Source organism: Ptiloglossa arizonensis, chromosome 2 (assembly GCF_051014685.1).
Source record: "Ptiloglossa arizonensis isolate GNS036 chromosome 2, iyPtiAriz1_principal, whole genome shotgun sequence".
Lineage (NCBI taxonomy): Eukaryota > Metazoa > Arthropoda > Insecta > Hymenoptera > Colletidae > Ptiloglossa > Ptiloglossa arizonensis.
Window position 1 is genome coordinate 14550508 of NC_135049.1, and position 27204 is coordinate 14577711.

The window sequence follows — 27204 nt, forward strand, 5'->3', positions numbered from 1 at the left end:
TAATTATTAACCGTGTCGTTGCATACAATATTCATATACAATTTTTAAAATAGACAACTAATTGTACACGTAAATTAATTTGCTCTCTCTGATACAAATAGTAACACGTTCACCATTGAATTTCTAGTGTTAAAAAGGTGAAATATCTGTTCGAAAAGAAACGAAATAAGATATTGTTTAACGCAATGTTAAATTTATAACGTTTTATTAAGAAGGTGACTGTCACGCCAGTTTATCATATTTAAGTATATTCTCGACATTTGTTCAAATCGTAGGGTAAAGGTTAGTCTATAGTATTACCAACAACAAGAATATTATTTTAAAGTTTACAGGTATTAGAGGTCATTCCGTTATAACCCTTTAGAGAAACGTAAATTTAGAGCGACGGTCACCAGTGACCGCTATGACGTTTAACGTTTTAATGCATCTTACAAGGAACGAATCTTAACATTTGTAAGGATTTAGGTAATTGTTATTAGTTACTGTTATTAGTAATAGTATAAAATAACAAGTATTGATTTCTTTTCCACTCTTGGTAGATTTAAGTTTCAATTGCTCTGTGATATATTACGTTTAATTTTTTCTTCTTTTTTCTTTGTATTCTAAATGGTTTACCCCGTAAATAAATAAATAAACAAATAAGTAATAATATTTAATTACGAGATGGAATATTAACACTCTCACCATGCAATTTGTATGCAGTTATTTTAATTTTTCATGGTGGGTTGAATAATATCCCATCGTGCATATTAGAATGTTAACACTAAAATTACCAAAAGGATCAGTTTGACTTGTGAGAAACTTCTTTCTAAAATTACTCAATTATCAACGGTGCTTTTGCTTACATTATTCATGTACAATTATCAAAATAGACAACTCATGATACTAGTACAAGATGTCCCAATCATCACCGGTCGATTTCAATTTCGCACTATTTTTAAAACGTCGAACCGATTGTCGCGAAACTTGACACATATCATCTAGACAGATGGGAAATTAATCGTGGAAAAGTACACGGTGAAAGAACGCGTACAAATTATTTAGTCGTATTACGAAATATCGCGATCTTTAACGCCAACGATTCGGGAATTTCGCAATCGTTTCCCTCGAAATCACTGTAAATAAACAAAAAGCACTGTGAATAAACAAAATTGTCGCATATGGGGCTTGGAAAATCCACGATAGATTGAACAATTGCCGATTTGTCCAAAACGAGTCACCGTTTGGGGTGATTTTTGGTCAAAAGATGCAATTGGGCCATTTTTCTTCGAAAACGATATCGCGACACGTTGACTGGCTATTTCTGACACCAATTGGCAGTTCTTGACTGATATTTATATATTAGGTTGTTCGAAAAGTCATTTCGTTCTTTTTAGTGAAAATGAAACACGATTTTTTCAGAGTGTATAAACATTTTATTAAATCATATATTCTCCATTTTGGAAAACGAAATGACTGATTGTAGTCAGTCTCAACTGACTTGGCTGATATTTGGTTTCGGCAAGATGATGCTCCATGCCACGCAGCGAACGAAACAATGGCACTTTTGCAAACAAAATTTCCGCAACGCGTAATTTCTCGAAGAGGTGATGTCAATTGACCACCAAGATCGTGCAATTTGACACCTTTGGACATTTTATCTTTACAGTCGCGTCAAAGGTAAGGTTTCTACGACGATCCAGAGACAATTCCAAGGCAGAAAGACAACATCGAGCGTGTCATTGGTGAAATTGATTCGACTCTGTGCGAAAACGTGTTGAAAAATTTTGGGAAAAGTTCGATGATGTGTAAAAATACGTAAAAATAGAAAATTTCGAATATATCTTATACCATTCTTAACTCCCAAGTTTGTACTTTTAAATGAAAGAAACAATATCGATATTACTTGAACGGTTCGAGTCTTACTCGAAAAGTAAATCGACCGGCGATGACTGGGACAAGCTATAAATTAATTTACCATTTCCCTATCTAACTTCAAAGATACGCACGCGGTCCGATACAAATAGTAATACGTTCACGGTCGGTAGTGTTAACACACCGACAGGCATCCGGTTCGAACGTTTGAAAAATGGAACACGGATTATCGTCCCCCGTCATCGATGTGTCGATCGGTCGGTCCTCGATGTCGATCGTGTCGCGCGGAAACGCATTCGTCGCGTCCTCGCGGTGGCGATACGTACCCTCGCGTGTAGGAGAGGACATGCGCGCACCCTCCGCCAAGCCGCGACAGTATATAAGAGAAGACCGCGAATCTCCGAGTCTCAGTCCACCCTCGTGAACGCGCCAAATACTCGCGGTACACTTTGAAGCGGTGACGCGCGCTGAACTCGTTATTTTTCGTCCTCGACGAAACGAGAGAACCAGAGAGAGAGAGAGAGAGATAGAGATAGACAAATATATATATATAGAGAAATAGATAGCCAAATATATATACAGAGATAAATAAACAGAAAAAGAGGGAGAAATAGAAGAAATCATCGACCACTCGAACGAAATCGAGCCCCCTGTGCCAGTGTATACGCGATGAACAACGATTCTTCGAATTCATTGAAATAACGTACTCGCGTGTGGCCGCGCGCGGGGTGGTTACTTAACCGCGTGCACGTCGAGAAATTCTCACGAACGACCAACAACAATCGCGCAGCATCGATCGAATTGCAAAATTCGAATTTCTTCGAACTCCATCGAGACAACGTACAGACGCGGTGTGCCGGATCGCGCGCCCGCGCGTGGTGGTTACTTATCCGCGCGCAGATCGCGAGTTTCACCGAGAGGTTGTAACAACCGTATCCGTGTATCCGCTCGTACTCGTGGATTCGAAGTATCGTCGAGAACCGAGAACCTCCGCGATGGAGGACACGACCAAGCTGACCGATCCCGGTGATAATCGTCGCCGCGAGAACGGTAACCAGAAGAGCGATACGAAGCGTAGAAACGGATCGAGCAACGGTCTGGAGTCGTCGAGACGCCGTCAAGAATTCGGTGACGACGAGTGCAGCACGGACAGCGGTTGCAGCAGCGGCGGTAGCACCGGAAGCGCCGAGAGATTATCGCGCCGCGGAAGCGGCGAACGTCTCTGCCGCGCTACCAGACTGCCACGTACTCACTGTTACCTGGATCGATTTCGAGGTCGACCGACTCGCTCGCAGGAACGACTGTCGAGCGCTCAGAGAAGTTCCGAGCGCGTACGCGGGAAATCGTCGCGTTCTTGGAGTCCAGGTGACGTCAGGGGCACCGTGAGAACCAACGATCCCCACTCCTACTCGCCGAGTCCCTCCGACGCTCAAAGTAGCAGCGACAGCGAATCGTTGAAGAAGTCCTTCACCGCGGACACTCTACGCAGAGCGTTCCAAACCCTCAAGATAGCATCCAAGTGGGAGGGCAAGGAGACCAAGCACGCGAAGAAGAGCCCGAAGAGAATCCTACGGAGTCCAGTATCGTACACCTACGTACGAGGCCTTTCGGGACTACCGACCCAGAGGGTTCCGAGAAACGTGGCCCAACAATTGGCGATGCCGTGTTCCTGTCACGATTCGGACGGTCTCTACCGATAGAGACCGTCGATCTGGACCGATACCGCTCCACTGTCACGATTCGAGCCGGTGTTTGCCGATGGAGACCGATCCGGACCGACACCGCTCCACTTTCACGATTCGAGCCGGTGTTTGCCGATGGAGACCGATCCGGACCGACACCGCTCCACTTTCACGATTCGGGCCGATGTTTGCCGATGGAGACCGATCCGGACCGACACCGCTCCACTGTCACGATTCGGGCCGGTGTTTGCCGATGGAGACCGATCCGGACCGACACCGCTCCACTGTCACGATTCGAGCCGGTGTTTGCCGATGGAAACCGATCCGGACCGATATCGAGCGAGATCTACGCTTTCGGATCGAATCCGGCTAGTTCCTTCGCTTCGGTTTCGTTTCTTTTTCTTTTATTTCGTTTCGTTGTACGATGTAACAATCTTTCTTATCGTTTCGTTGCAGTATCTCTCTTTTCTGTGATTTACAATCTTCTCAACGATCGAGAATTCTTTATACCAACGAGATCTTAGTCAATTTGGACGCGTCGCAACATTCGTAACGAACGTTTTTCTTTTCGACTTTTTCCATCCGAGCGTACCCTTACCGGATCGGATAGTAAGGTACGCGACAAAATGGCTGTCGATCACCGACGAATATTACGCTCGACATGTACGATCTATCGTACGAAACACGCATAGGAACGAATCGGTCGGGTACCTTTCCACGTGCCAACGACGTCGTTCGTTGTCGTTGGTATCGAGCTGTGTTTCGTATTCGATAAGGAGGGAAAGAAACGAACCGGGAGGTTTTTAGACAGTCGCGTGGTGTATTTGTTAGCGATTTGGACGATCGCGATCTCCGAAACACGCGAAACAACAGCTAGACGATAGCGTTCCGTACACGTAGGCTACACCCAACTATTCGTAAACGAGATAGAACACGTAGAACGAAACATAGTCGTACAAATGTATATGTACCTATTGTAGGAACGGTTAGCACACTCACCGATAACATGTACACTAGCGATACCAAATAGTTCACCTACGCGCGCGAAACCAGTCGAATGATCGATGACTACGTGCACACTTCGCGATCACTTTTCGAGAGCAAGTACAAAGGAGAAGAATCGAGAAGAAGAAGAAGAAGAAAAAAAAAGAAGAGTACGATGAAGAAACAAAGAGAACGGGGAACAAGAGAAACGAACGAATCATCGATCCAACCGCTCGACGATTTCTCGTTTAGTTTTTTTTTTTTATCTTTTTTTTTCTTCCAGCGCGAATGAACGATTCTTTCTCGAATCGTACGAGCGAAGCAAATTCTCTCGTTCTTCGTCCCTCGGTAGATAGTTTTCTTTTCTTTTCTACGAAAAAGGTCGTATTGTCTCGTAAATAGAATCGAGATCGGTTAATCGCGCGTTATACGAGTCAATTATCGCGGACGTGTCAATATCGCGAACACTGCGCGTCTTCTGCCAAAATTGTGCGAAAAGATTTGCGATTTTAAGCGTAATTTTCCAGCGACCGGTGGTACCGGTCGTTCACACACCACGTAGATAGAATAATTCGCTCGTTAAGGACACTATCGCAACATATCACGATTCGAACGATCGTAACGCGTTCTCGCTCGACGCGAGCTCTCGGCGCGGAATCCAGGATCCGGCGTAGCGATGAATTTAGAAATGACACGTTCGGAATTGTAATTATAATCGGACAATTGGAATCGGTGACTTCGAATCGGTGAATTTGGAATTCACCGGCGACGATCGCGGGTGCGTTTCGATTTTCGATCTATCGTCCACGCGAACGATGGGGAAACGCGCTCGTTCGATGTCGACGATCCAAACGAGACAGAGAGCGATCGAAATCTGTCCAGAGCGAGTGCTCGAACAGAATAATCCTCGAGGAACGAACGCGCGAACGAACCGAGACCGAGTCGAGCGATCGCGATGAATCGAATCCACCGTGGCCGTGAGAAAGAAAGAAAAAAAAAAAGAAGGGAGAGAGAGAGAAAAAAACGAAATTTTCTTATCGAACCATCCTCGAGTATTGTTCTAATTTATTCGAAAAAGAAAGAAAAACAAAATAAATAAACGAACGTGACGCATACGCTCGAAACGTATGCACGTGTAACGCGATCTTCCAGTGCCTTGGAAATACCTGCCGCGTGATTGCACGGTACGTCGCGAAACATTCGGCACACACAATGAGCGAACATTCTGTACAATGTCTAGCGAGACAACGAGCAAAAACCGCCAAACGGGTATTTCTACGAATTCGTGAGCGCGCAAGCGCGATGGTCGTTGCGCGAGAACGTGAGAGAATGCGATGGAATGCGAGAGAGAGAGAAAAAACAAAAGAAAAAAAAAAAAAAATACAGAATCTCAGGACTGAATGTTTTGTACTAAGTATTACCTATGTCGATACTCGTAGTTTAACGTCTCAAATAAACGTTTTTCATTCAAATGCACGAGATTTGTTGATTCACCTGCGTGTCCAGAACATTATGGATAACGATTTCCTATCCCGATAACGAGAGACGAATCAACGAGAGGACGGTTCTCTATACTTGAGAACGTTTTCGATAGACGGTGTAGAAAATATTCGATAATTTGTCTACGCGTCTGTTGTTTCGTATTGCCAAGTGTAACGATATTTAAGAATTGATACACGAGAGTTCGCGTTTCGTGTACGATTTGGAGAATCGTTGCGACTTTGGAGCGACGGTTCTCGGAGACCACCGTAGTGTTGAACGCGTTGCAAAATAAAAGAATCGCTTGGAAAACTCTTGGCCGAAATTTGGAGAACACGAGGACCGGTTCGTGCAATTCGTGCGACACATTTGTACCGGAAACTAGGAAGGACGTCGCTGGTCCGTTTATAGCCACGGTCATGACAGAATCAACGAATGACCCACTTGCAGAGGTTTGCACGCGACACCCCGTGACGTCACGTCGAGGCAAGCGACGCCATTCATGACCCTTCTTTGACCCAGATCGGCCGGTGTTCGAGTCAACCCCATGAAATACCATTGTTCGTTCAAGGATCGTATCGGACAGAGTCGGTCAGTGTTGGTTGATACGTTTCTTCCGTAGACTGTATACCGTAAACCGTGATCTAGATCGCGGGTTCTTTGGCTCTACCACTCGCGAGGATCTCTTTCCTCCGTTTAGATTTCATATTTTTCATTATGTTTCGAATCGGTGTCGCGCCGGTATACGAAACCGTGAAAACATGGCGGTAGTGGGATCGCGGCTAGGCCGACGATCGCTCGTCTCGAACACCGTACCTTTTTCTCTGTTCTTTCGACCTAGTTTTCCTTTCAAACTAGTGACGTCATCTACGTCATTGAGAAGGCCGCCGACAACGCGCCCTAATTCCGAGCTCGCGATTGAATAAACTCGGGACGGAGTTTGTCTCTACGTAGCTACCCCTCGGTGACTCGGCTTGGTTGCGCGCGCATGTACGCACGCACGCACGCACGGCGCACGCAGCAGCCAGGCAGGCACGCACTCGCTCGCTCTTTCGGTTCTCACTTTTGCATCGCACTCACGGCATATAGGAGCGCGAGCTACGCGCCTCCCTTGTCGCGTAAAGGTAATTTAGGTTTCTATGGTAAATTGGCAGCGTTTATAACCGCTCGCAAATGTTCGAAACTATGTTCGTCGAGTTGAAAGCATCGTCGATTAAATTGTGCCTAGGTTCCGGCAAGAACCTGTCAATGCAGCGAATCAATTGAAACGGGTATAATCGAAAATCCGTTGCACCATCCCATTCAGCCCCTCGGTCAGGCCGCAATGTGAAAACGTACGATCGGGTCGTTGCGCTTTGGCGATGACGTGGCCATGACGTCACGTCGTCATGGATACCCTGCCGTCTCGTCGTCGATCCCCTACTCCGGGCGACTCGTGAAAATTGGAGCTTCGACCTCGAATTGGGGCGGTGTGTTGTTCTACTTCGGATCGCGCTACGGTTCCGACCGCTGAACACCTCGCCCTCTTCCAAATCTATTTATGGCTTTCGAGCTACTCGAGCATCCCAATTTTCCGGTCGTTGTGTCACGCGAAAACTTCGATTCGGATTGTTTACGAATTAGCGAAAATATATACCACGAACCCCGTCCGGAAATTCGTTTCAACGCGTTCGACGAAATCGCTTTACCGCAAGACGAATCTTTTCTTCTTTGACGCGCTCCGTATTACGCCCCACGCTGAACTTTCCGTTCCGGCCATTTACAAAGTACACCGTAATATATATTCGCGAGTGTAAAGAAATACGTAATTTTAAAAATTAAATTTACTGCTCTGTTGTCCAATACATTTTAAACTGTACACCGCTTTCTTACCAATAATATTTTTTCCACTATTATAAATATTGCAAGCCGTACAATATTTAGTCGGAAGCAAAACTATTAACACGTTCCGTGTCGCGTGGAGCGTATACGTCCCGCACTGAACTTTCCATTCAGGCCATTTACAAAGTTCACCATACGTCTTTATGACTGCAAACAAATATGTGACGTTCAAAATTAAATTTATTGCATTGTTGGTTAATTCATCTCAAACTCTACACCTTTTTCTTACCAATTATATTTTTATCGCTATTATAAATATTGCGAACCTAGTTAAGAATTTTTCTCTTCGAACTGAACAGACTTAATTTCCACTCTGTGGAAAACGAATATGTAACGTCAGTGACTCGTAGATATCTGATCCATTTTAAACTCCACTCTTTCCTTACTAATAATAATTTTTTTTATTCTCCATTCAGGCCATTTACAAAGTATATACACCGTAATATACTTTTGTGACTGTAAACAAATATACAACTTTAAAAATTAAATTTCTCGCTTCGTTGGTTAATCCATCTTCAATTCTGCACCCTTTTCTTGCCAATTATATTTTTTTACCACTGTAAATATTGTGTAAGCTGTACAATATTTATTCAAGAGTAAAACTATTAACCATGTGTAAGCTGTACAATATTTATTCAAGAGTAAAACTATTAACCAAAAATTCTTTTCGTTCAACTTGCTTCGCATACACGCACTCGCGCGAGAGAAACGCTATTGTCGCGATGCGAGTCAAGTTATCGAAACGAAAACTTAACATTTTAATATTTTTCACTTTCCTATCGTAAAACGACCACGATCGTATCCACGAAATTCTCGCGAGAAAAATGACACCGGATACGAATTTTGACCGATCTTCTTTTTTTTTTTTCTCAAACCGGCACCACGTGTCCGAAATTCGAGGAACCACGACGATCGTAAATCCGGAGACTCTACTCGATCACTCTTGATCCTACCCCGCACGTTTCCTATACGTAATTTATCGTCCGCATTTCCCTTATCACGACACTCACCGGCCGCGCAACATTAAATCGGCCAATGACGTACGTAGAAATATTCCGTTATATATGAAATACTAACAATAGAAAATGACAAATTATGACTAACGTTCTATTACGAATGGGATGTTATTTACACGCAAATCTATGAATACGCGTGTAGCGCGCATAACTGTGTTTTCGTCTACCCACCTACCCTTATTACGTGTACCCTTGTTATATGCATATTTTAGAACGCGTGCAAGATTGTAAGCTGTACTACGTATAATCTAACGAGTTAAACTTTTACCGTACAACTTGACAGAGGTTCAACGATCTATGTAGTTTTAGATAACGAATAAATATTTTTGAAAAAATTCTATTCTAGTCGTCGAAAAAATAATCCGTTATTTCTTCAGACCACTGTGGAGATATTGGGAGATACTAGGTTGTTTAATAAATTTTGTCGTTTTTTCAATTGTAAAAGAAATGCTGTGACACTTCGACTTTGAACAACTGTAAATATGCAAATTAGTCGATAGATCTACATGAAACTTCACACATGTTCATCTTTAGAAACAGTAGTATCATCTTTAGAAAAATGAAATGACCAATTTAATAGCTTTATTTCTTATCGACAAAACTTATCGAGCAATCTATTATTGTGGAGATGTTTGGCATTCAGGCAGGTTACGAAAATACACTTCTTTTGTAATGTAAAATATATTTAAAGATGAAATTCTTTGATTTACACTCTACACGTCTCGATTTTCTGACCGTGAAATTGTCCGCTTATGATAAAATCCTTTTTTCTTCGATTGCCTCGTTCGTGACTGTTGCAGCCTAAAATTCCAAACGCGTTCCCAGGATCCATTCATACTCTCGCGACCAATATCACACTACACGCTACAAACATCCGCTCGATAACGTTCATTCTGTTCCAAACACTTTTCGTTCATACCTAGTCACACCGATATTTACAGTGGCTTGAAAAAGTATTCGTACACGATATTATAAGGAAATTTTTCCTATCTGTAAGTCTGATTTTAAAGAAAGTTTTTAAAGAAAGTAATAGTATATATATGGAGAAATTTGTTTGTTCACAAGAAATTTTTTTAAGAAGATAAAATCAAGTCTCGAAGGTTTCAATGGTTTTTAATTTTTTTAATGCTACTTTTCGTGGGATTTTTCCTAACTTTATAACTTCGTACGAAATAAAACCAAAAATTTCTTCCAAAAAATGTTTACTTTTTAGTGCATACAATGTTAAATAATTTGAATCTGACAAATCTCGAGTATTGCTGACCATAGATTCGGTATTTATACAGGGTGTTACCATCGAACAGATGATGATTTTACGCGCGAAAATAAATAAAAAAAAAAAGAATAACATTTTTCTGATAGAAGCTTCGTTTACGAGAAAAACGAGTTTGGAAATTGTAGCACGACCATTTTCGTTTATACTTTTGTATTCGTTGTCCTCCGTAATATTTACATTCTGTCTTCAGCCGTACGGCTACCGATCACTTTTATTGTTAGTACGTTCGCATCGGTTGAATTGTAACAGTGTCTCGCTACAGTCACCGAGAATACGTCGACACAGTGAAAACGTTTGGTAACAGGCTTGTAACAGGAGTGCGTCTGAAGCAGCTAGGTATTCCTCGATAATAATTAAGAATGTATTATCTACAAATGTTTAAACTCGCCGGCTGAGTGTTACCCGATAATAATAAAAAATGTATCGTCTACAAATGATCAAACTCGGCGGCTGAGTGTTACTCGATAATAATAAAAATTGTATTATTTACAACTTTTCAAACTCGGCGGTTGAGTGTTACCTACTAATAACAAATGTATTATTTACACACTTCCAAGCTCGATTTTCTGGTAACGAAGCTTCAATCGGAAAAATATTATTTCTTTTTTTTTTTTGACTCATTTTCGCACGTAGAATCACCACCTGTTCAGTGGTAACACCTTGTATACTTGCTTCGGTGGTACATACTAGATTGTTCAATAAGTTTTGACGTTCGATAAAACTTATTGAACAGTACTGTTCAATTTAGTACTTATCGAACAACTTATTGAACAGTACTGTTCAATGTAGTACTTATCGAACAACTTATCGAATAGTACTGTTCAATGTAGTACTTATTGAACAATCTATTATAGTGTACGAATACTTTTTCGAACATTGTATACCAACATTGGAAAATATTAGCATGGCCCCTGAACACGAATGTCGCGCAAAATCGTGAAGCATTTTTACATTTTATATTTACCATTTACCAAGTATCTCCAAGTATGCACAATGTTCGACAAATACCCTATGTAAGTACTGTTCGATAAGTTTTCTCGAACGATGAAACTTTCCGAACAACCTATTAAAGCATACGAATACTTTTTCAAAATGCCGTGCAAAATCGTGAAGCATCCTTAGATTCGATATTTATCATGTGCCAAGTATCTGATACACGATGTTCGACAAATGCCCTGTGAACGATTGGGCACTGTTCGTGCGATCAGAGACACATGCTCGACCCTTGGCAAGTGCCAAGCATTTCTTGTCCACGCATTCGGCATTTATCAAGTGCCGAACAACGACACACGTTTAGACTAAGATCCGTGGTACCGATCGGTACAGTTTTTGCGTGTTTTGACTTACTTTCGATTCCAGGGGCGAAGATTGTCGCGATGGCTGCCACCGATGATTATTTATCGCGTCCGGTGACGAATAGATACAAAAACAAGGGAACGTTGGACGTGTAGAAGAAAATATACGTTAAAGGCTTTCGAACGGTGTAGAATCATACTGTAATATATTATTTCTCTTAACGTAACACAATATCACTATCATTACCATTATTGTAATAGCTCGTGTTCCTTCTTTTTCCTTCGTTTATTTCCGCATCAATGTTGTTACCGTAAAATCTTCTGCATCCGTTAGATTCTTATCTCAATAATAATAATAATAGTAGTAGTAATAGTAGTAATAGTAATAATAATAATAACAACAGTAACAATAATAACGATAACAGTAATAACAATATTAATATTGATAATAATAATCGTTAGCATCATTATTATTATTATTATCGCTATTATTATTATTACTATTATTATTATTATTATTACAATCACAATCGTTAGATATTATCAGCCGACTTTCTATACGTGGTGTACGTAGACACGAATGTGCGTGTATAAGCGTTCGATTTCGATCGATCGGTTCCTCATCCTACAATAGTCGATAATACCGTCGAATGTATTATTACTTTTATAGGATAAACATATGATATTCCGAATATTACAAGCTTTCGCGTCTAGAGGCACTATCGTCGACATTTTCGATTACATGCTCAGTTACCCGCGTCGCTTTTCTCGGCCGTAGCAACCTTCCCCATATTCTATCGCGTTTCAAACATTTCTCGCGCTAGTATTGCTAGAGGGACAACCGAGAGAAACGAATAGAGAACAATGGGGGCGAAAAGAGAGGCGCGAGATACGATTTTGTAGCGCGAAACGGGGAATCGGTAGAAAATCGAACGTTCCGGTACAATGAAGGATACGTTCGGTTGAAGCGTAAAAAATTACATGAAAATTCGAATGAGACCGCGTAAACTAGGAACGGGTGTAGAAACGGACGAATATTCGATCAGTTTGAAATTAACCTTCCTTATCCGTATTTCCGTTGCACGAATGGTTCCACCATTGAAACGTTCTACTGTACGTACACAACAGTGTATCCCCGTGGAGTGTACACCGTATTAAAACATTTTTCTATAACGGTGAAAAACTAATCCCGATCGCCAAAACTTCGTATAAAATTGGCAATGTATGAATCGTGCATATAACTAATTGGACAAACAAAACGTAAAGTAATTCATAAATTGTCAAACATCATCGAATTGGCTAGAATGTTATGGTGTTTGGGAGCGCTACGGTTACACATTGCAAAAAGTCGTCCTTGTGGAGAATCTTTGAAACATTCCGTACCGTTAGAAAAAGGAATCACGTGGGTGTGTGTATAATCGAAAATGGAAAAGAGATTTAACGAATGAAAGTTCTTCGCCATTTGGAAGAACAAAGGCAATTGTTCTATCGTTACGTATTTGTATTATTTTTTGTTCATTTTTCTTACCGATGTTTACAAATGATCTTTAACCTAACGTAGAACAATCGATACCGGAGAAGTGAATGTTCTGTTATTTAAAAATTTCCTCGTGCACAATTTCGATTCCATATTAATACGGATAAAGGAGGTTCTACAGTACTCGTGTCCCGAACGTTATCGATTTCGTTTGTTCGAGATGAAACGTGTATAGAAACATGGTACATAAGTACGTACCCACGAGTTCTATTTCGTCGCTGGTCCAATCGAGAACAATTTCGCCTGTTCCTCGAGAGGAGGTACGTACGTAAACGGTGTATCGTCGGCACGGTTTTCTTCCGTTCTGTTCGTTCCGTTTCGTTTTGTTTCGTATCGTGTCGTGTCGTGTCGTGTCGTTTTGTTTTGTTTTGTTTCGTTGGCGTTTGCATTCGTTTGTATCGGTTAGAAAGCGCAATAAGGACAGTAGATATACGTGTAACGACGATGCTATCTATCGCGTTCCAAAGCGCCACGTGCTCCGAAGCTGATCGTTATAGCTTACCGTAGATAGCTTGCAACTTGATTCGTGAACGATTGCTTATAATTCCATAAAGTGTAACGCGATATGCTTCGTAAATATGAACGATTACGAACGAAGCGATTCGAACGACAAATTCGTGGGAAAAATGATTTAAATCTCTTGCAAACGCTGCCAGACCGAGTGTGTGATCAACGTTCATCGCTCGTCGAAGATGTCCCATCCAAGACTTCTTGGTCAGCAGAGGCTGGTGGTCGATTTTCGCGCGAGCCGTGGAATCTTTATGTAAGTTCTGAAACGAATCGAAGCATTCTATTAGACCGATTGAAATGAACTCGTGGATCATTGTTGCGTGTACCTGGAACAAGAAGACACACGCAAATCGACACTCGAGTAATTGTTTGTTAAAATCGGGCAGAGGATACAGACAGAACACTACTCTCTATGAACGACAAACGAACGATTAGTACACCTAAGGTAAGCGAGAGAAGTGTGAAACGGAACGCATGCGTCGTCGATGAAAAATGAAATGGAAATGGAATCGCAACGATCCAGATTCGTGCGAATTAATCCAGAAATGGAGAACTGCACGCGGCAGTTGTGGAAAACGAACGGAAGAACATGTTGTTCATGCGCAGCTACCTTATTAGAAAATGTTCGAACGTCGTCGAGGACTTACCCATCCTATTCACTGAGTACTGGCAGTAGAGACCTTAGACGACAATCAAATTAAAAAAAAAGACAGAATTAGCTCGTCGTTCCGCGAATGTTTATCATCTTTACGAGAACCACGATCGTAACGATTGATCGTACGACGAATCATTCCTCGAGTCGCACCTATGGTGCGATAACAACGTACTACCGTACGTGGTACAATCTCTGTAGACTCTTTACAATTATCGTTCAAACGCTCGTATCGACGATAGTTATATGCATAAATTATTGTACGAAAGATCGTTACGTTCGTTAGATTACTATCGTGAGTTCGTTCGGTTTCGAAACGAGTCGAGATTGGTAAAACGAGAGACTGTCCACTTACAGTTCGATGCTCTGAATGGTAGACGTGGGACACGTTGTGTCCACTTTAACGTGACAGTGTTTGTGACACTTCATTTGACAGTCTCTGCATTCGTAGCCCTGTTTTCCCAATCTTCTCGCGAGCGTTCGTTTGCATACCTCGCACACGGTCCCGCTGAAACGAAATGAAACTTCGTTAGCGCGAAACTCGTACTTCGTACGCTGTCTATGGAACTCTTCGATCAGTGATCCCTTACCCCGCCATGTGTTTTGCTATGAAGGTGTGATCGTTGAATATGTGAAGCTTTGTGCCCTTTTTTCTCCATTTGTTCTTCTGCGCGAGCGACAACGGTACCAAATAATGCCTAGAAGCGAACACACAAGTGTTTAACGATTCGTCGTCGTTGTTGCGAAACGTAACAATTCTCGAACGAAGAAATATCGTGTATCCTTACTTCTTGATACCGTTCTCGAGAGTTTCAAGGACCAAAGTGGAAGCTTCGTTTACGTAGGTTCTGGTCGATGCACCGCTAATTCCGGACGCCTCGCTCAAACTGGAACGCCTTGACTGCTCTTCCCTTCCTGGTATCGATAAACGAGCTATAAATCCAAGCGAGAGACGGTCGTTTGCACATTGTAACGTTAGTCGTGTATCGGAAATGAATACTGGCGTTAGCATTAGCGTCGTTCGTTCACTCGAACGAATTTGCAAAGCCTGACAACGAGCAACCAGATGTAATAGGTCGTTCAATAAGTTTTGTTGTTCGATACAACTTATTGAACTTATTGAACAACCTAGTACTATTCAATGTAGTACTGTTCAATAAGTTTTATCAAACGACGAAGCTTATTGAACACTTATTGAACAACCTAGTATAAAGCATCGATCGAATACGTTTGGAGGAAATGGATTTTGATGTGTAAGCGCATAATCTCTGTTGCTCTCAGTTACATCGTCGCTATCAATATCGTACTCACCGACATCGTGTGCCACGACACAGAGGATTCGTACGCAAAACAAACAAGTAGAATTTTATACCAGCCACTCGTTACGACGAATAGAAACCGTTAACTCGGAATTAACGTCTAAATCAAACTCTATATTAGCGTCTACGTTAAACTCTAAATTAGCGTTCACGTTAAACTCCAAATTAGCGTCTCCGTTAAACTCTAAATTAGCGTCTACGTTAAACTCTGAATTAGCCACCATCTTTTGGCTTGTTTCTGGCTTTGGATTTCGAACCGTGTCAATTGGCTCGAAGAAACGTACCGGAGCCAGGATCGCGCGCCCTATCCGCGGATATAGATCTGGAGTGCGCGTCCTCGTGGTTCGCGTCACCTTCCGGTCCAACGGATCTGCTTCTCGTTTTCGATCGGCTCAAACGTTTTCTTATCGTGCCGAAGAAGTCTCGCCGTTTTCTTCGCGTTCTCCCTCTTTCTGCAATAACAAAGAACACGCTATAATTACAATGTCCTGCACGCGACACATAAGGTATGTACGTATTGTACGGAGTTACGAAGAACGAACCCGAGTGTTGCACGCGATGCGAAAACACTTGGCCTTTCGGCAAATAAATTGCGTTTACACGAGTGTAACACGCTACTGGGTCGTTAGACACATTCTGAACGATAACGACGTAACAAATTGTTTCTTTTTTTCAAAAATTTTTATCGCTCTGTCCGATAATTCCATCCGGGTGCGTTCTTCCGTACTCTTCGGGACTCTGGTATACATACGCAAGGTGAGACGAATTACCTTCTGAATTGGAAGAATTCGGTGTACTTTCTGGTCCCGATGTCGCGCTAGTGTCTTTCAGTCCATGCTGAAACGAACCAAGTAAAACGTTTACCAACAGATTACGACGTTACGCAGGTGCAAGCGACCGCGTACTTAGCAAAAATCGCAGAGATTCGTTTCAAACTCTCTTTCCGAATCGAATTTAACGCGACCAACAACAATAACAACGTTAGAACGTTAAACTGTAACGCAGTTAAAAGAAACATAATATCGTCGAGTTACCATAATAATGATAATTACCTCCGGGGATATTTCTTGCCAATTCCCACTTTCTGTCAGGGCGACCTGTCGAATTAGTAAACACACGCCACTCAACTGACGATGATTAGTGTTCTCGTTGAACAGGGGGGCGTTTAACCTCGAAACGATAAACAAACTCGAGAAAAAGCTTAACGACAAGGGTAACGCGGCAAGTTACGTGTGCGTGTGTATGTATATATATATATGTACATATATATATATATATATATATATATATATATATATATATATATATATATATGTATATATATATATATATATATATACGTACAGTAGGTTTACACGATCAATAGTAAGCTGTTAGCTTGGAGTTTAAAGCGTCGAAAACGATGGTAGAGAGACGCGAGGAGAAAAGAAACTCGGTAGGTATGCGATAATGGGGCGATCGTACACAGTTGTCGTCGTCGAGGGCGATTAGGGCGACGATGACGACACCGAGCAATGCAATTCTCGCAGGTATGGCTTACCTTGACCACTTGCCGCTCCGGTTGCTGTAAAATGCACAAAAAAAAGATACGCAGTAGTCGATAGTTAAGTAGTTAGTAACGGAGGAGAGAAAAAAATTGTTCACCGTGTCCGGTAATCGTGCAGATTATGCGAACATACCCTTTGCTGGCTATGCACGATCAGTGTCCCCTTGTTTCCATTGGTCTGGCCAGTTCTGTAGGGCGAGTCGACGACGTTGCCGTTCGTCAGGTAGTCTGCGAATTATGTTTTACCATCGATCAGATTCTGTAGTCTTTGATCTAAGCGTAAAAGAAACGTTTGTAAGGATTTACGACGTTCTACTTCCGTCTTATTCTACGAAGCATCGGTCATTTCGTTTACCAGATGATTTAATTGCGTTTGGCGACATTTCCGCTGTTACGTGAACCGCGTTTACTGTCATCGTAATTCGTCAGGATCGGTCCTCTGGTAGCCGAAATAACTTGGAAGGATTGTCAATCGGGGAACATTCCGATTCGGGTGGCGGGCGTGAAAACCATTTAAATCGTGCTGAAGGAGCGTTAACACGACCGTTAGACAATGGGGTAGGGAATGAGAAGAGGTTGCCAGGCGAAGTGAATTTTATATGCACAAGTAACTCTGTATCTCATGCGAATTACTATTGAACGCGTACGCGACATCGGTGCTCCTGTGGCGAGTGAACGCGGCTCGACACCTTCTACGGGCAACGAGGACCGTGAAGGATGTCGACACCGACTTGGATCGTCGATAAGGATGCAGATGTTGTCGTTATTTTTTTTTTTTTTTTTTTAAGAGGAGGTGAAAAATCGTGGCGTGTGTAACAAGACGACAGTAGGTTGCGAGACACGCGTAGAATCATCGTAGGGGCACGGCTCGTAAAGGAGAGTATACAGGTGATACTAACGGGATATCACTATGATTTCACACTCGTGAATACGAACGCAATGCCTTTCAGATAAGTAGCTGGTAATTACCCCCATCGGATAGAACGGTAGAGTCGTACAAGATAAGTGTGCTGTTACCATTGTTGTAATTTAGACTATTGTCGCTGATGAGATTTGTCGGATTGTAGGTACGAGGAGTCGGTGACACCGGCTTTATCGTCTCCTTCACCTTGTAAGGTTTGTTCCCAATTTGAGGCACCTCTGCACCCTCGATGAACAGAAACTGAGAAAAGAGAGACAGAAAAGAAAGACGGAGAGACAGGGGGATTTGGAAGGTGTGTAGAACAAAGAAACACCGCCAACGAGAACGATTGTCGCGGAGACGCGATTCTCGCGAGGACGTCTCTCGTATTCGTCGTTGTTCGTTGTACATACCTCGACCGTCAGGGTGCCGGTTATGTCGTCTTCTTCGTACGGTCGACACTGCAACGGTATGATCTGCCTTTGACTCGGGTTCGCGAGAAGCTCGTCGACTCCGACGATACCCAGACCCAAGAATCGTTGAGATTTGTTCACACGGTCGTAAACTTCCAGCAACACTTCCGAGGTGTTACGATTCACGTCGCTACGGATCGAGAACAACGATAAAATCTGATCCAACACTATACGCAGTGGATCAAACAAATATTTGGATACTCCATTACAAGGAAATTCCCCTAACTTTCAAGTCTGATTTTAATGAAAGTTTGCGCGGGTGTGAAGCATACCGAGCTGCATATAACGTAATTTTTTTGTCAATAAAAGTGTTCTCGAGAGGATGAAATTAAAACACGAAAACTCAACATTTCTTCTTTCTTTCTTTCTTGTTTTAATACAAGCTTCTTTGGAGGACTTTTTTAAAGTAGAACGATCCAGAACTAAAAATTGGACATTTTTAGTAAGATTATGAACTTATAAAGGAAATGAAAGTCATTGCAAGCTCTCCAATCGTCTGAAATCGGCCGAAAACAGCCTTTACTGAATATAACTTTGTAACAGTGCGAAATAGAGCAAAACTTTTCATACGAGAAATATTCAGCTCTTGGTGCTCTATCGCTCTGTTGCAGAAAGATCTCAAGAAAAATTGCGTTAAAAAAAAAAAAGACTCGATTTCACCTTCTTAAAGAAATTTCCTGTGGAGAAAAAAATACAATATTATATTCTGCATGCGCGCAAACTTTCAATAAATTCTGTCTTACAGGTACGAAGAATTCCCTCTTAATATAGCGTACGAATACATTTTAGAGCCACTGTGTGTACACTAGATCGTTCAATAAGTTTCGTCGTTTCTTTCCATTGTAAAAAAAAGAACACTACGACGCTTCAACTTCGAACGATTGTAAATATACGAATGGATTCGAGAGATCTGCACGAAACTTCGCACACGTTCGTCGAACAGTAGTACCATCTTCCAAAAAAATAAAACGACGAATCTAATAGCTTTCTTTCGTATCAAACGACGAAACTTATCGAGCGATCCATTATCAGATCGGTAACTTACAATAGGAACGCTTCGTCCCACAGAGGATTTCGCGTGTCCTTTTTCACGGACGTTTGATTCTTTTGTGGAGGTTCGTCCAGTTCTACCACGCAGTACGGTTCCATGGCACCTTTCTCTCCGCCCAGTTCCGTCGCTCTGACCACTTTGACCAGCAATCGTTTATCACCGGCCACGTATTGGTTCTGGAGCGACGTTGGACTCTGAGTCCGAGTCGGTTGTCGTTGATGTTGAAGCGAACCGCTGGACGCGCTCTATAAACAGAAACTCGAACGAATCCCGTATGACAAAGGTTCGTCGACAAAGTTTGTCTCGCGGTTAACGACGAATCTCACCTAAAAGTATAGCCGAACTTACCATGCTGTCGTAATGCACTGGTAACGAGAAACCGTGTTGGGTGGTTGTCTGTTCTCTCCATAGTCGCGGGCAGCTTGGATATTGAAACAGATTCAGATGCACATTGGTACCTCTCAACGCGCCTACCACGATTTCCGTTACAACTTCCTGCAACTGGCTCTCGTCCAGATCTTTCTTTATCGTGCCCACGGGGGCCAACGAGACTTTCACCTACAATGGAAACCAAACGATCTAATGAACGTGGGTCTACTGTTGCACCGGTACGACGGTTCGTAACCGTGGACGAACATACGAGAACGGGGTTAAACAAAATGGCGCTAACCTCCGGCCAACCGTCGCATTTTAAATCCAGAAGAAGCTTCTCGGTAATACAAATCACGTTTAATCGCGCGCGGAAACGATTTACGTTCACTCGGTAGTGACTGACTTCCAGTTTATCGCCTTTCCGGCGGAACGCCTTCAGCTGCAATGCCGGAGTTGCTTCGCAATCGCACGTGATCGCCTGGAACAAAGAAACAGATGCTGTAGCAGAACGAACGATACGACAACGATTCGAACGAGGAATATTCCCAATCGTTCGATAAGTTTCGTCGTTTCTTCCATTGTAAAAAAAAGAATACTAAATTTCGCTTTTTTTTTTCGGCGAAAATGAAACACGACTTTTTTAGAGTGTATAAACATTTTATTAAATTATATATCCTCCGTTTTGGAAAACGAAATTACTTTCCGAGCAACCCAATATGACACTCGAACTTTAAACTGTCAATATACTAATAAGTCGACGGATCTGTATGGAAACTAGGATCCATATGAAATGTTCATAAAACGGTAGTACCGTATTTAGAAAAATAAAATAAACTTAATTGCTCCGTTTCTTATCGAACGACGAAACTTATCGAGCAACTTATTATTACGTACCACGTCGTCCTTGGAATCGCACTCGCAAAAGATATTGGAGAGATTCGGTGGGTACGTTTCGGGCAGAACGCGTACAAATTCCACTCCGACTCCATGCTGTAACGAGAATCGTTCGTTAGTATCCAACGTTCGATAGGTGGTTTTTTTTTTTTCGTTATACACGACGTTTGAACGAACGATAATAATTTTGCTCGCTCATCGTCGCGGGTAGCGTTCGATGGAGGTCGCGTTAACCCCTTTGTCTACAATATCGTGCGAGACTCGTGGTAAGGAAATCAGGCCAAACGTAAGAACCACGGGTGAGTCTTGTCCACATTCGTACGTGCAAATACAGTGGCTCCAAAAAGTATTCGCGCAGTATATTGTAAGAAAATTCCCTTAACTTACAAGTCAGTACTCCGATTTTAACGAAAGTTTGTGCACATATAAAGCATACTGAACCGAGACACATATACGATGTAATTTTTGTTGACGGAATAATTCGAGCTTTTCTTTTTCATTTTTACAATGCAATCTTTTCCGAAATTTTGTCACCATCGAGCGACAGAGCACTGAAAAATGGATGTTTTCTTCTCAAAATATTTTGATTCTGTCGTCGAATGAAAATCGTTGCAAGCTCTCCAATCGTACGAAATCAATCCTTAGAGTACAATTTTTGTTCAAATACAATTTCGTAATAGCGCAAAGTGGAGCAGAACTTTTCGCGTGAAAAATGTTCTTGCAGAAAATTCCCGCGAGAAGTTTCATTAACGAAATTTCAAAAACACAGTGAAACTTTCGAGACTTGATTTCACCTTCTTAGAGAAACTTCCCGTGGATAAAAAATTGTTGTCCAGGTATGAGAAAATTCGCTAGAGCGCTGTTACGCGCTACGTGCACCGAAAATTTCATTGAAATCGAAGCTACGGTTAACGCGCGAATACTTTCTCGAGTCACTGTACATATTCTCGAAAATATCGGGGAAAAAAATCCCCGTGCAATTACTTGGAAAAGAAACTTTAACGTTCACGAGGACAGTGAGAGTCGTGACCTTGCTGTTGATTATGATACGTGTTATGGACACTTAAATAGTAGAGCAAGGGGTTAACACGGTTGAACGCCACAGTGGTCGCTGATGACCGATGACGAGACAAGAACTCTGATGCAAACTTTTAAATAGCGTTACTCTTGTTGGTAATACCGTAAAGTGACGAATGCATTTGACAAATTATCGAATATTTCTAATTTTGAAATTACAGTTTGCACAAATACCGTCGAGTATGGAAAACTGGCATGGCGGTTGGTCGTGTTAACGGTAATCCTAGTCGGTGTTTAACACGGTTCTAAGCGTCCACCTTTTTCACATATCGGGGACGCGTGGAAACTTATGCGCGAGTTTGACGAGGAACTCGCCACGGCGAAGCTTCGAGTCTCGCGACGCGAAGTAAAATTGTCCGAGAGGTGTTTTCGTTGCTCGAAACCGCCCACGCGCGCGGCGGGGAAATCCGCCTCGCCTTATCTAGACTCGTCGTTTTCTTCTTCTCGCGGGACAACAAACTTGCAAGTACGCACGTACTCGTGATCGATCGAACGAACTGTAATTCTCAAGCCTTTTACTTTCCTCTCTTCGAAGAAAGTTACGTTCGATTAAACGGTTAAACGCCACTGCGGTCCTTGAGAACCGGCGAGCCAAAATTACGATTCTCTAAAGCGCTCGCGCGAGATCTGGTGTAAATTTTTAAATTACTCTCGTTGGTAGTATCGTGAAATAAGTATACCGATAAATTAACGAATATTTCAACATTTTGCGTCACGGTTCGATTAAACGTGTCAACGATACGGAGCATGATTCTTTACGATTCTTTTTACAGTGTATAGGGGCTACGAAGGTGTTCGTTAGAGGAATAAATTGTCAACGATTTTTCGAAAATGATAGATTGTTCGATAAGTTTTATCGAACGACAAAACTTATCGTACAAGCTAGTATTTTCAAAAGGTTCGTATCATAGAATTTTCAGAGTCTCGTTGACTATTATTTCGAGCATTCCGATAGCTTAACACTTTAAATGCCACGATGGTCCTTGGAGACTGTAACAACGATCCTCTAAAGCGCTCACAAGACACGAACTCCGATGTAAATTTTTAAACAGCATCTCGTCGGTAATACCATAAAATAAGTATACCGAGAAGTTATCGAACATTTGAACCTTTTACATTACGGTTACACACAAATATCGGGAACACCCCTTAACGATAGAACTACCGACAGCTTTCAGAATATTAAGGTATATCTTGTACGTATCTCGAACAAAACCAATCGACACGAAAAAAGAGAAATTTAGAAAATTGATCATACATAGAATAGAAAAGTCATATTGTTCCTAGGAAACATGCTATGGAATTCAAAGTAAATTTCATTACGAAAGCAGTTGGAACCAGTCATTTTGACTGGTTGGTAAATCAGTCAAAGTAGTGTTAAGTATAGAAAACCAGCCCGGCGTTTAACGTGTCAACACACCGTATATTTCTACTTTTCCCACTACAGTTCGACCAAATATCTGGGGCGTTCTTAAGCGTAAAAAAATCTTAACATTTAACATTTAACGCGTTAACGCACATTTAACGTGTGCTTTAAACACTGAAGTACCACGTGAGACTAGTACCGATGATTTCACCCGCTGTATATCCGAGGCGTTCTTAAGCGTAAAAAAATCTTAACATGTAACATTTAACGCGTTAACGCACATTTAACGTGTGCTTTAAACACTGAAGTACCACGTGAGACTAGTACCAATGATTTCACCCGCTGTATATCCGAGGTGTTCTTAAGCGTAAAAAAATCTTAACATGTAACATTTAACGCGTTGACGCACATTTAACGAGTACTTTAAACTCCGAAGTACCACGTGAGACTAGTACCGATGATTTCACCCGCTGTATATCTGGGGCGTTCTTAAGCGTAAAAAAATCTTAACATTTAACATTTAACGCGTTGACGCACATTTAACGAGTGCTTTAAACTCCGAAGTACCACGTGAGACTAGTACCGATGGTTTCACCCGCTATACCACCGAGCACCCAGTCGTCGCTATTAGCAGCGCTCGCGCGTATCGACTCACCTGGTCGACGGAGTTAGTGGTGAACTCGTTGAGAGAGGCGACCCAAACTGCCAATAATTCGTCCAGAATCGCTGGGTCCGAGTAGAGCCACACGATGACCTCGTTGACCCAACGTACCGCATCGGGGTCCGCGCCCGTCGCGGTAGGCAAATGCAAGCTCCTGGAGCTTCTCGCGGGACTGATCAAAACGCCGGAGGTTTTTCTGGCGGTGAGTCGTTTTCGAACAGGTGGAGTCGGTGGAACGTAGGCCGTGGGCGATGAACCGATTCCGGATGCAGCCGCGAAATTACCGCTACTGGTAGCACCGAGAGATCCGGAACCAGCGCCGCCACCGCCACCACCACCGCCACCACCGCCGCCACCACTACCACCACCTGCCCCGGTCGATCCGACGGAACTCTTTCCGGCGGCGACCGTGGAAACCGAACCCGAACCCGAACTCGAAGGAACACTTTTTTGCTTCCCCGGAGACGCAATACCGCCACCAATACCGATAACAGCACCAACGACACCGATGTTATCGTTGTGAACGATGTGGCCATCTTTGGCGGCAATTATCGCTGAGGTGGCAACCTCGTTTAAAACGAATCGATTGTAAACGTATTTGCCCACGCACAGCACCACCAACCCGAACAACATCCAACCGAATATTAGCATCGATAACGTATCCATGGTCGTGTCACCAGTCGAGTCGAAACTGCATATCAGATCGTCCACCCGCTCGGCCAAGTCGGCCATATTGCCCCATCGTTCGACCAACCAAGTCCAATTGGATTCCAAAAACATTCTTTTCTATTTTCACCCGCGAGCGGACAGCGCCCCACTACCGCTTTATTACGAGCTATTAATACACCGTGCGTATACCCTGGGCCCCCAGGACTACGGCACTGCTCAGCCTCGAATCTACCTCGCGTCTGTCCACGTCCACGTCGACGTCCGTCTCGTTCTTTACCGTCCACGATTTTCACGGCTCGTACCGATCGACGATTTTTCCATAATTATTGTACTCGTATTGACGGACTCTCGACGATTTCACCGCGCGTTCGCGATCCTACGACGATAGATCGGTTCGACTTTACCCTCCGATCGTTTCGCGATCCGCGTTATAAGTAGTACAATTCTTTCGTTTCTCGAACCTGGCTTCGACGTTCCAGCCTCCCGATCGAAGATCAACGAAACATTTCTTCTCGCGTAATTACCGACGCTCCGTCGGTTCAGGTCGGATTCCAAGTCCGAATCCAAATCCAAATTCGATCTAAACTCGATACCTCGTTGACGAGATCGTTTCCACTTTTCCAAGCCACGCGATTGTGCGACGAAGACGGTGATGGTGATGGTGATGGTGACGGTGACAGCGACAACAACGACGATTTCATTGCCGCGTCTCGATACTGAAACAACAACAAACGAAATACGATAATTTCGTTCGAAACGATCCACGCAACGCGAGTAGTTTCGACGATCGAAAAATTCATACGCTGGTGTCCGTCTACAACGACGATTTTATCGAAAACGCGGTGAGACGCGAAAGATTGTTGTTCTCCCTTCTCCCTCTCCCTCCTGTACTCGCGATATCTTGTCAGAGCGCGTGGATAGTGTTGACGCGTTGACCGCGTGCTAAGCTCGATGGTAGAACTATCCCTTACCGATGCTCCGTCGTTGTGCGCATCATTCCCTGTGACCAATGCGTCGTATCATCTTTTATTCGTAGAATAGTCGGTTTTCGATTTCGTCGCACGCGCAACCGTCGGATCCAACCTCGAACGTGATGTCCACTCGTTCCGCTTTACCCTTGGGCGAAGCACTTCCGCTAATTTCCTTCTGAAACGTGAAACGCGTATTTCGTACAATTTGCTGAATGTTTATCGAACGAACGCGACGCCGCATTCGAATCTCGGGATCGAGAATAAATTTCCTTGTACCGGTTGTCTTTGAATCCACGCACAACCCCGCGCCGGTTGACGAGCTTCGAACCGATAATTATCGCACAAATTGAAAAGCGCCGCGCGAGCAACGTACGTAACGTAACGGATTCGCCTCGACGAAACTGTCAACACAGCCGGCACGACGCGACGTCAACGAGCATCGCGTCAATGTCTCGCGACGAATCTGTACTCTACCGTCAACAGCTGCTCCTTTACCTTATCGAGTACGCACGAACGCGCTGTATTACCGATCGACCGTTCCACTCCGCGTCCGACGCGCAACACAGTTTACATTTTACGTAAATATTGCAAACGGTCGACCGTCACCGCGTCGTATTCGCGGTGAATTGCTGTGTCTTCGAACCGCGTGTCTCGTTGCTCGTGTCCGTTCCCCCCTCGTTGATTCGTTAGTCGCTTCCTACGCCACGCCGCGTTGCGCCGTCACCCGGATCCTCACTGCGCCGGCTGACTGCAATTCGTTCTCTCCCTATCGCTCGCTATCGCTTCTCCGCCACTGCGTCGCGTGGTCGACCGCGTTTCCCCGTGCGCAAGCGCAACGACAACGCGTTGTCGCATCTAACATTTCGACTTTCGATTCGCTTGTTTCTCCAATCACCGATATTGCGTGAAACTTACAGTCGGTTGACCTCGTTTTTCCCGCCCGACCAGTTCGAAGCGTGTGTCACGGTCGTTGTCGTGTCCTCGTCGACTTCCGCTCTCGAGCATCGAACGAACCAGAACGCGTGTTAGTCGAAACCGGCCGGCGCAGCCCGTCACGAACAGGGCGCGCGGCGCGGCGCGGCGCGGTGCGGCGCCACCGAGACGCGATCACCGTGATTACGTTGCTAGTAGTTTTGCCCGCGTTCCGTCGCGTTCTCGATTCTCTCTTCGTTATCGATTCGATGGAACATGCGAAATACCCAGGGCGTGAAAAACAACGCGCTACAACACTACACGACGCGGGTTTTCGTTTCGTCCGCGTACGTTCGATATGTGCAGTATCTCGATCCTTAGAATAAAAACATACCGCGACCTCGATCGACCAAACTAGATTTCCTTATTATTCCACTTTATGCGCCATTCGTTCTCTCTCCTTTCCCTCTGACCAGTCCTCGTCCCCCACCAGTATCGATCTCCCACCCAGTGTGTTTCTTACGTCATACCTTGAACGAATGACGCATCGTCGCTGTAATAGCAAACGGTCAAAGATCGGGCGATCGAACGAAGGGACTGCTACGATCGTGTTATAAATAACCAGAGATGTGCAAAAACCCGAAACGAATATCCAGCAACGTCCGAACATCGAGATTCTCGAAACACAGTAGGAACGTACTTTTTTCGATATGGGAATAGAAATTATCCCAATATGCAACGTTCTCTCTCGACGTGACAATCTCGAGAGCGTTACACGAAAGATCTGGTAATCGGTACTACTTGCGACGAACAATAATTATTCGTC

The 27204-nt window shown here is 43.4% G+C and overlaps 2 protein-coding genes across 6 annotated transcripts; one reads left to right on the top strand and one right to left on the bottom strand.

The window, feature by feature from the left end:
- Nucleotides 1-2498: 2498 nt before the first annotated feature.
- LOC143155181 (uncharacterized) lies at nucleotides 2499-3675 on the top strand. Its single transcript, XM_076327622.1, has one exon. The coding sequence runs from the start codon at nucleotides 2850-2852 to the stop codon at nucleotides 3552-3554; it is 705 nt and encodes a 234-aa protein (XP_076183737.1). The 5' UTR covers nucleotides 2499-2849; the 3' UTR covers nucleotides 3555-3675.
- A 7969-nt stretch (nucleotides 3676-11644) lies between these two features.
- LOC143155037 (uncharacterized) lies at nucleotides 11645-26842 on the bottom strand. Of its 5 annotated transcripts, XM_076327268.1 has the most exons (19): nucleotides 25743-26217; nucleotides 25467-25641; nucleotides 23821-25211; nucleotides 20723-20818; nucleotides 20127-20306; nucleotides 19805-20014; nucleotides 19451-19701; nucleotides 18346-18535; nucleotides 18001-18193; nucleotides 17165-17259; nucleotides 17026-17049; nucleotides 16538-16582; nucleotides 16256-16322; nucleotides 15770-15937; nucleotides 14955-15099; nucleotides 14757-14864; nucleotides 14522-14674; nucleotides 14162-14194; nucleotides 11645-13774 (listed from the first exon to the last, which is right to left on the bottom strand). In XM_076327268.1, exons 3-18 carry the CDS (start codon nucleotides 24604-24606, stop codon nucleotides 14167-14169), a joined length of 2739 nt encoding a protein of 912 aa, XP_076183383.1. In that variant the 5' UTR covers nucleotides 24607-25211; nucleotides 25467-25641; nucleotides 25743-26217; the 3' UTR covers nucleotides 11645-13774; nucleotides 14162-14166. The 5 variants fall into 5 exon arrangements, with proteins under 5 accessions (XP_076183383.1, XP_076183382.1, XP_076183381.1 ...); XM_076327267.1 differs by lacking the exons at nucleotides 14162-14194; nucleotides 25743-26217 and adding an exon at nucleotides 26773-26842; XM_076327266.1 differs by lacking the exons at nucleotides 14162-14194; nucleotides 25743-26217 and adding an exon at nucleotides 26382-26751.
- Between the last annotated feature and the right edge of the window lie 362 nt (nucleotides 26843-27204).

What these genes read in the sequence shown, in the direction of transcription:
- LOC143155037 (XM_076327267.1), bottom strand. Translation starts at nt 24,606, where the DNA reads ATGTTTTTGGAATCCAATTGGACTTGGTTGGTCGAACGATGGGGCAAT. An exon ending in CCACTAACTCCGTCGACCAG is followed by an intron (nt 20,819 to 23,820) that starts GTGAGTCGATAC and finishes TTCTCGTTACAG; the next exon opens with CATGGAGTCGGAGTGGAATT. An exon ending in CTCGAGAACGGTATCAAGAA is followed by an intron (nt 14,865 to 14,954) that starts GTAAGGATACAC and finishes GTTCGCTTCTAG; the next exon opens with GCATTATTTGGTACCGTTGT.
- LOC143155181 (XM_076327622.1), top strand. Translation starts at nt 2,850, where the DNA reads ATGGAGGACACGACCAAGCTGACCGATCCCGGTGATAATCGTCGCCGC.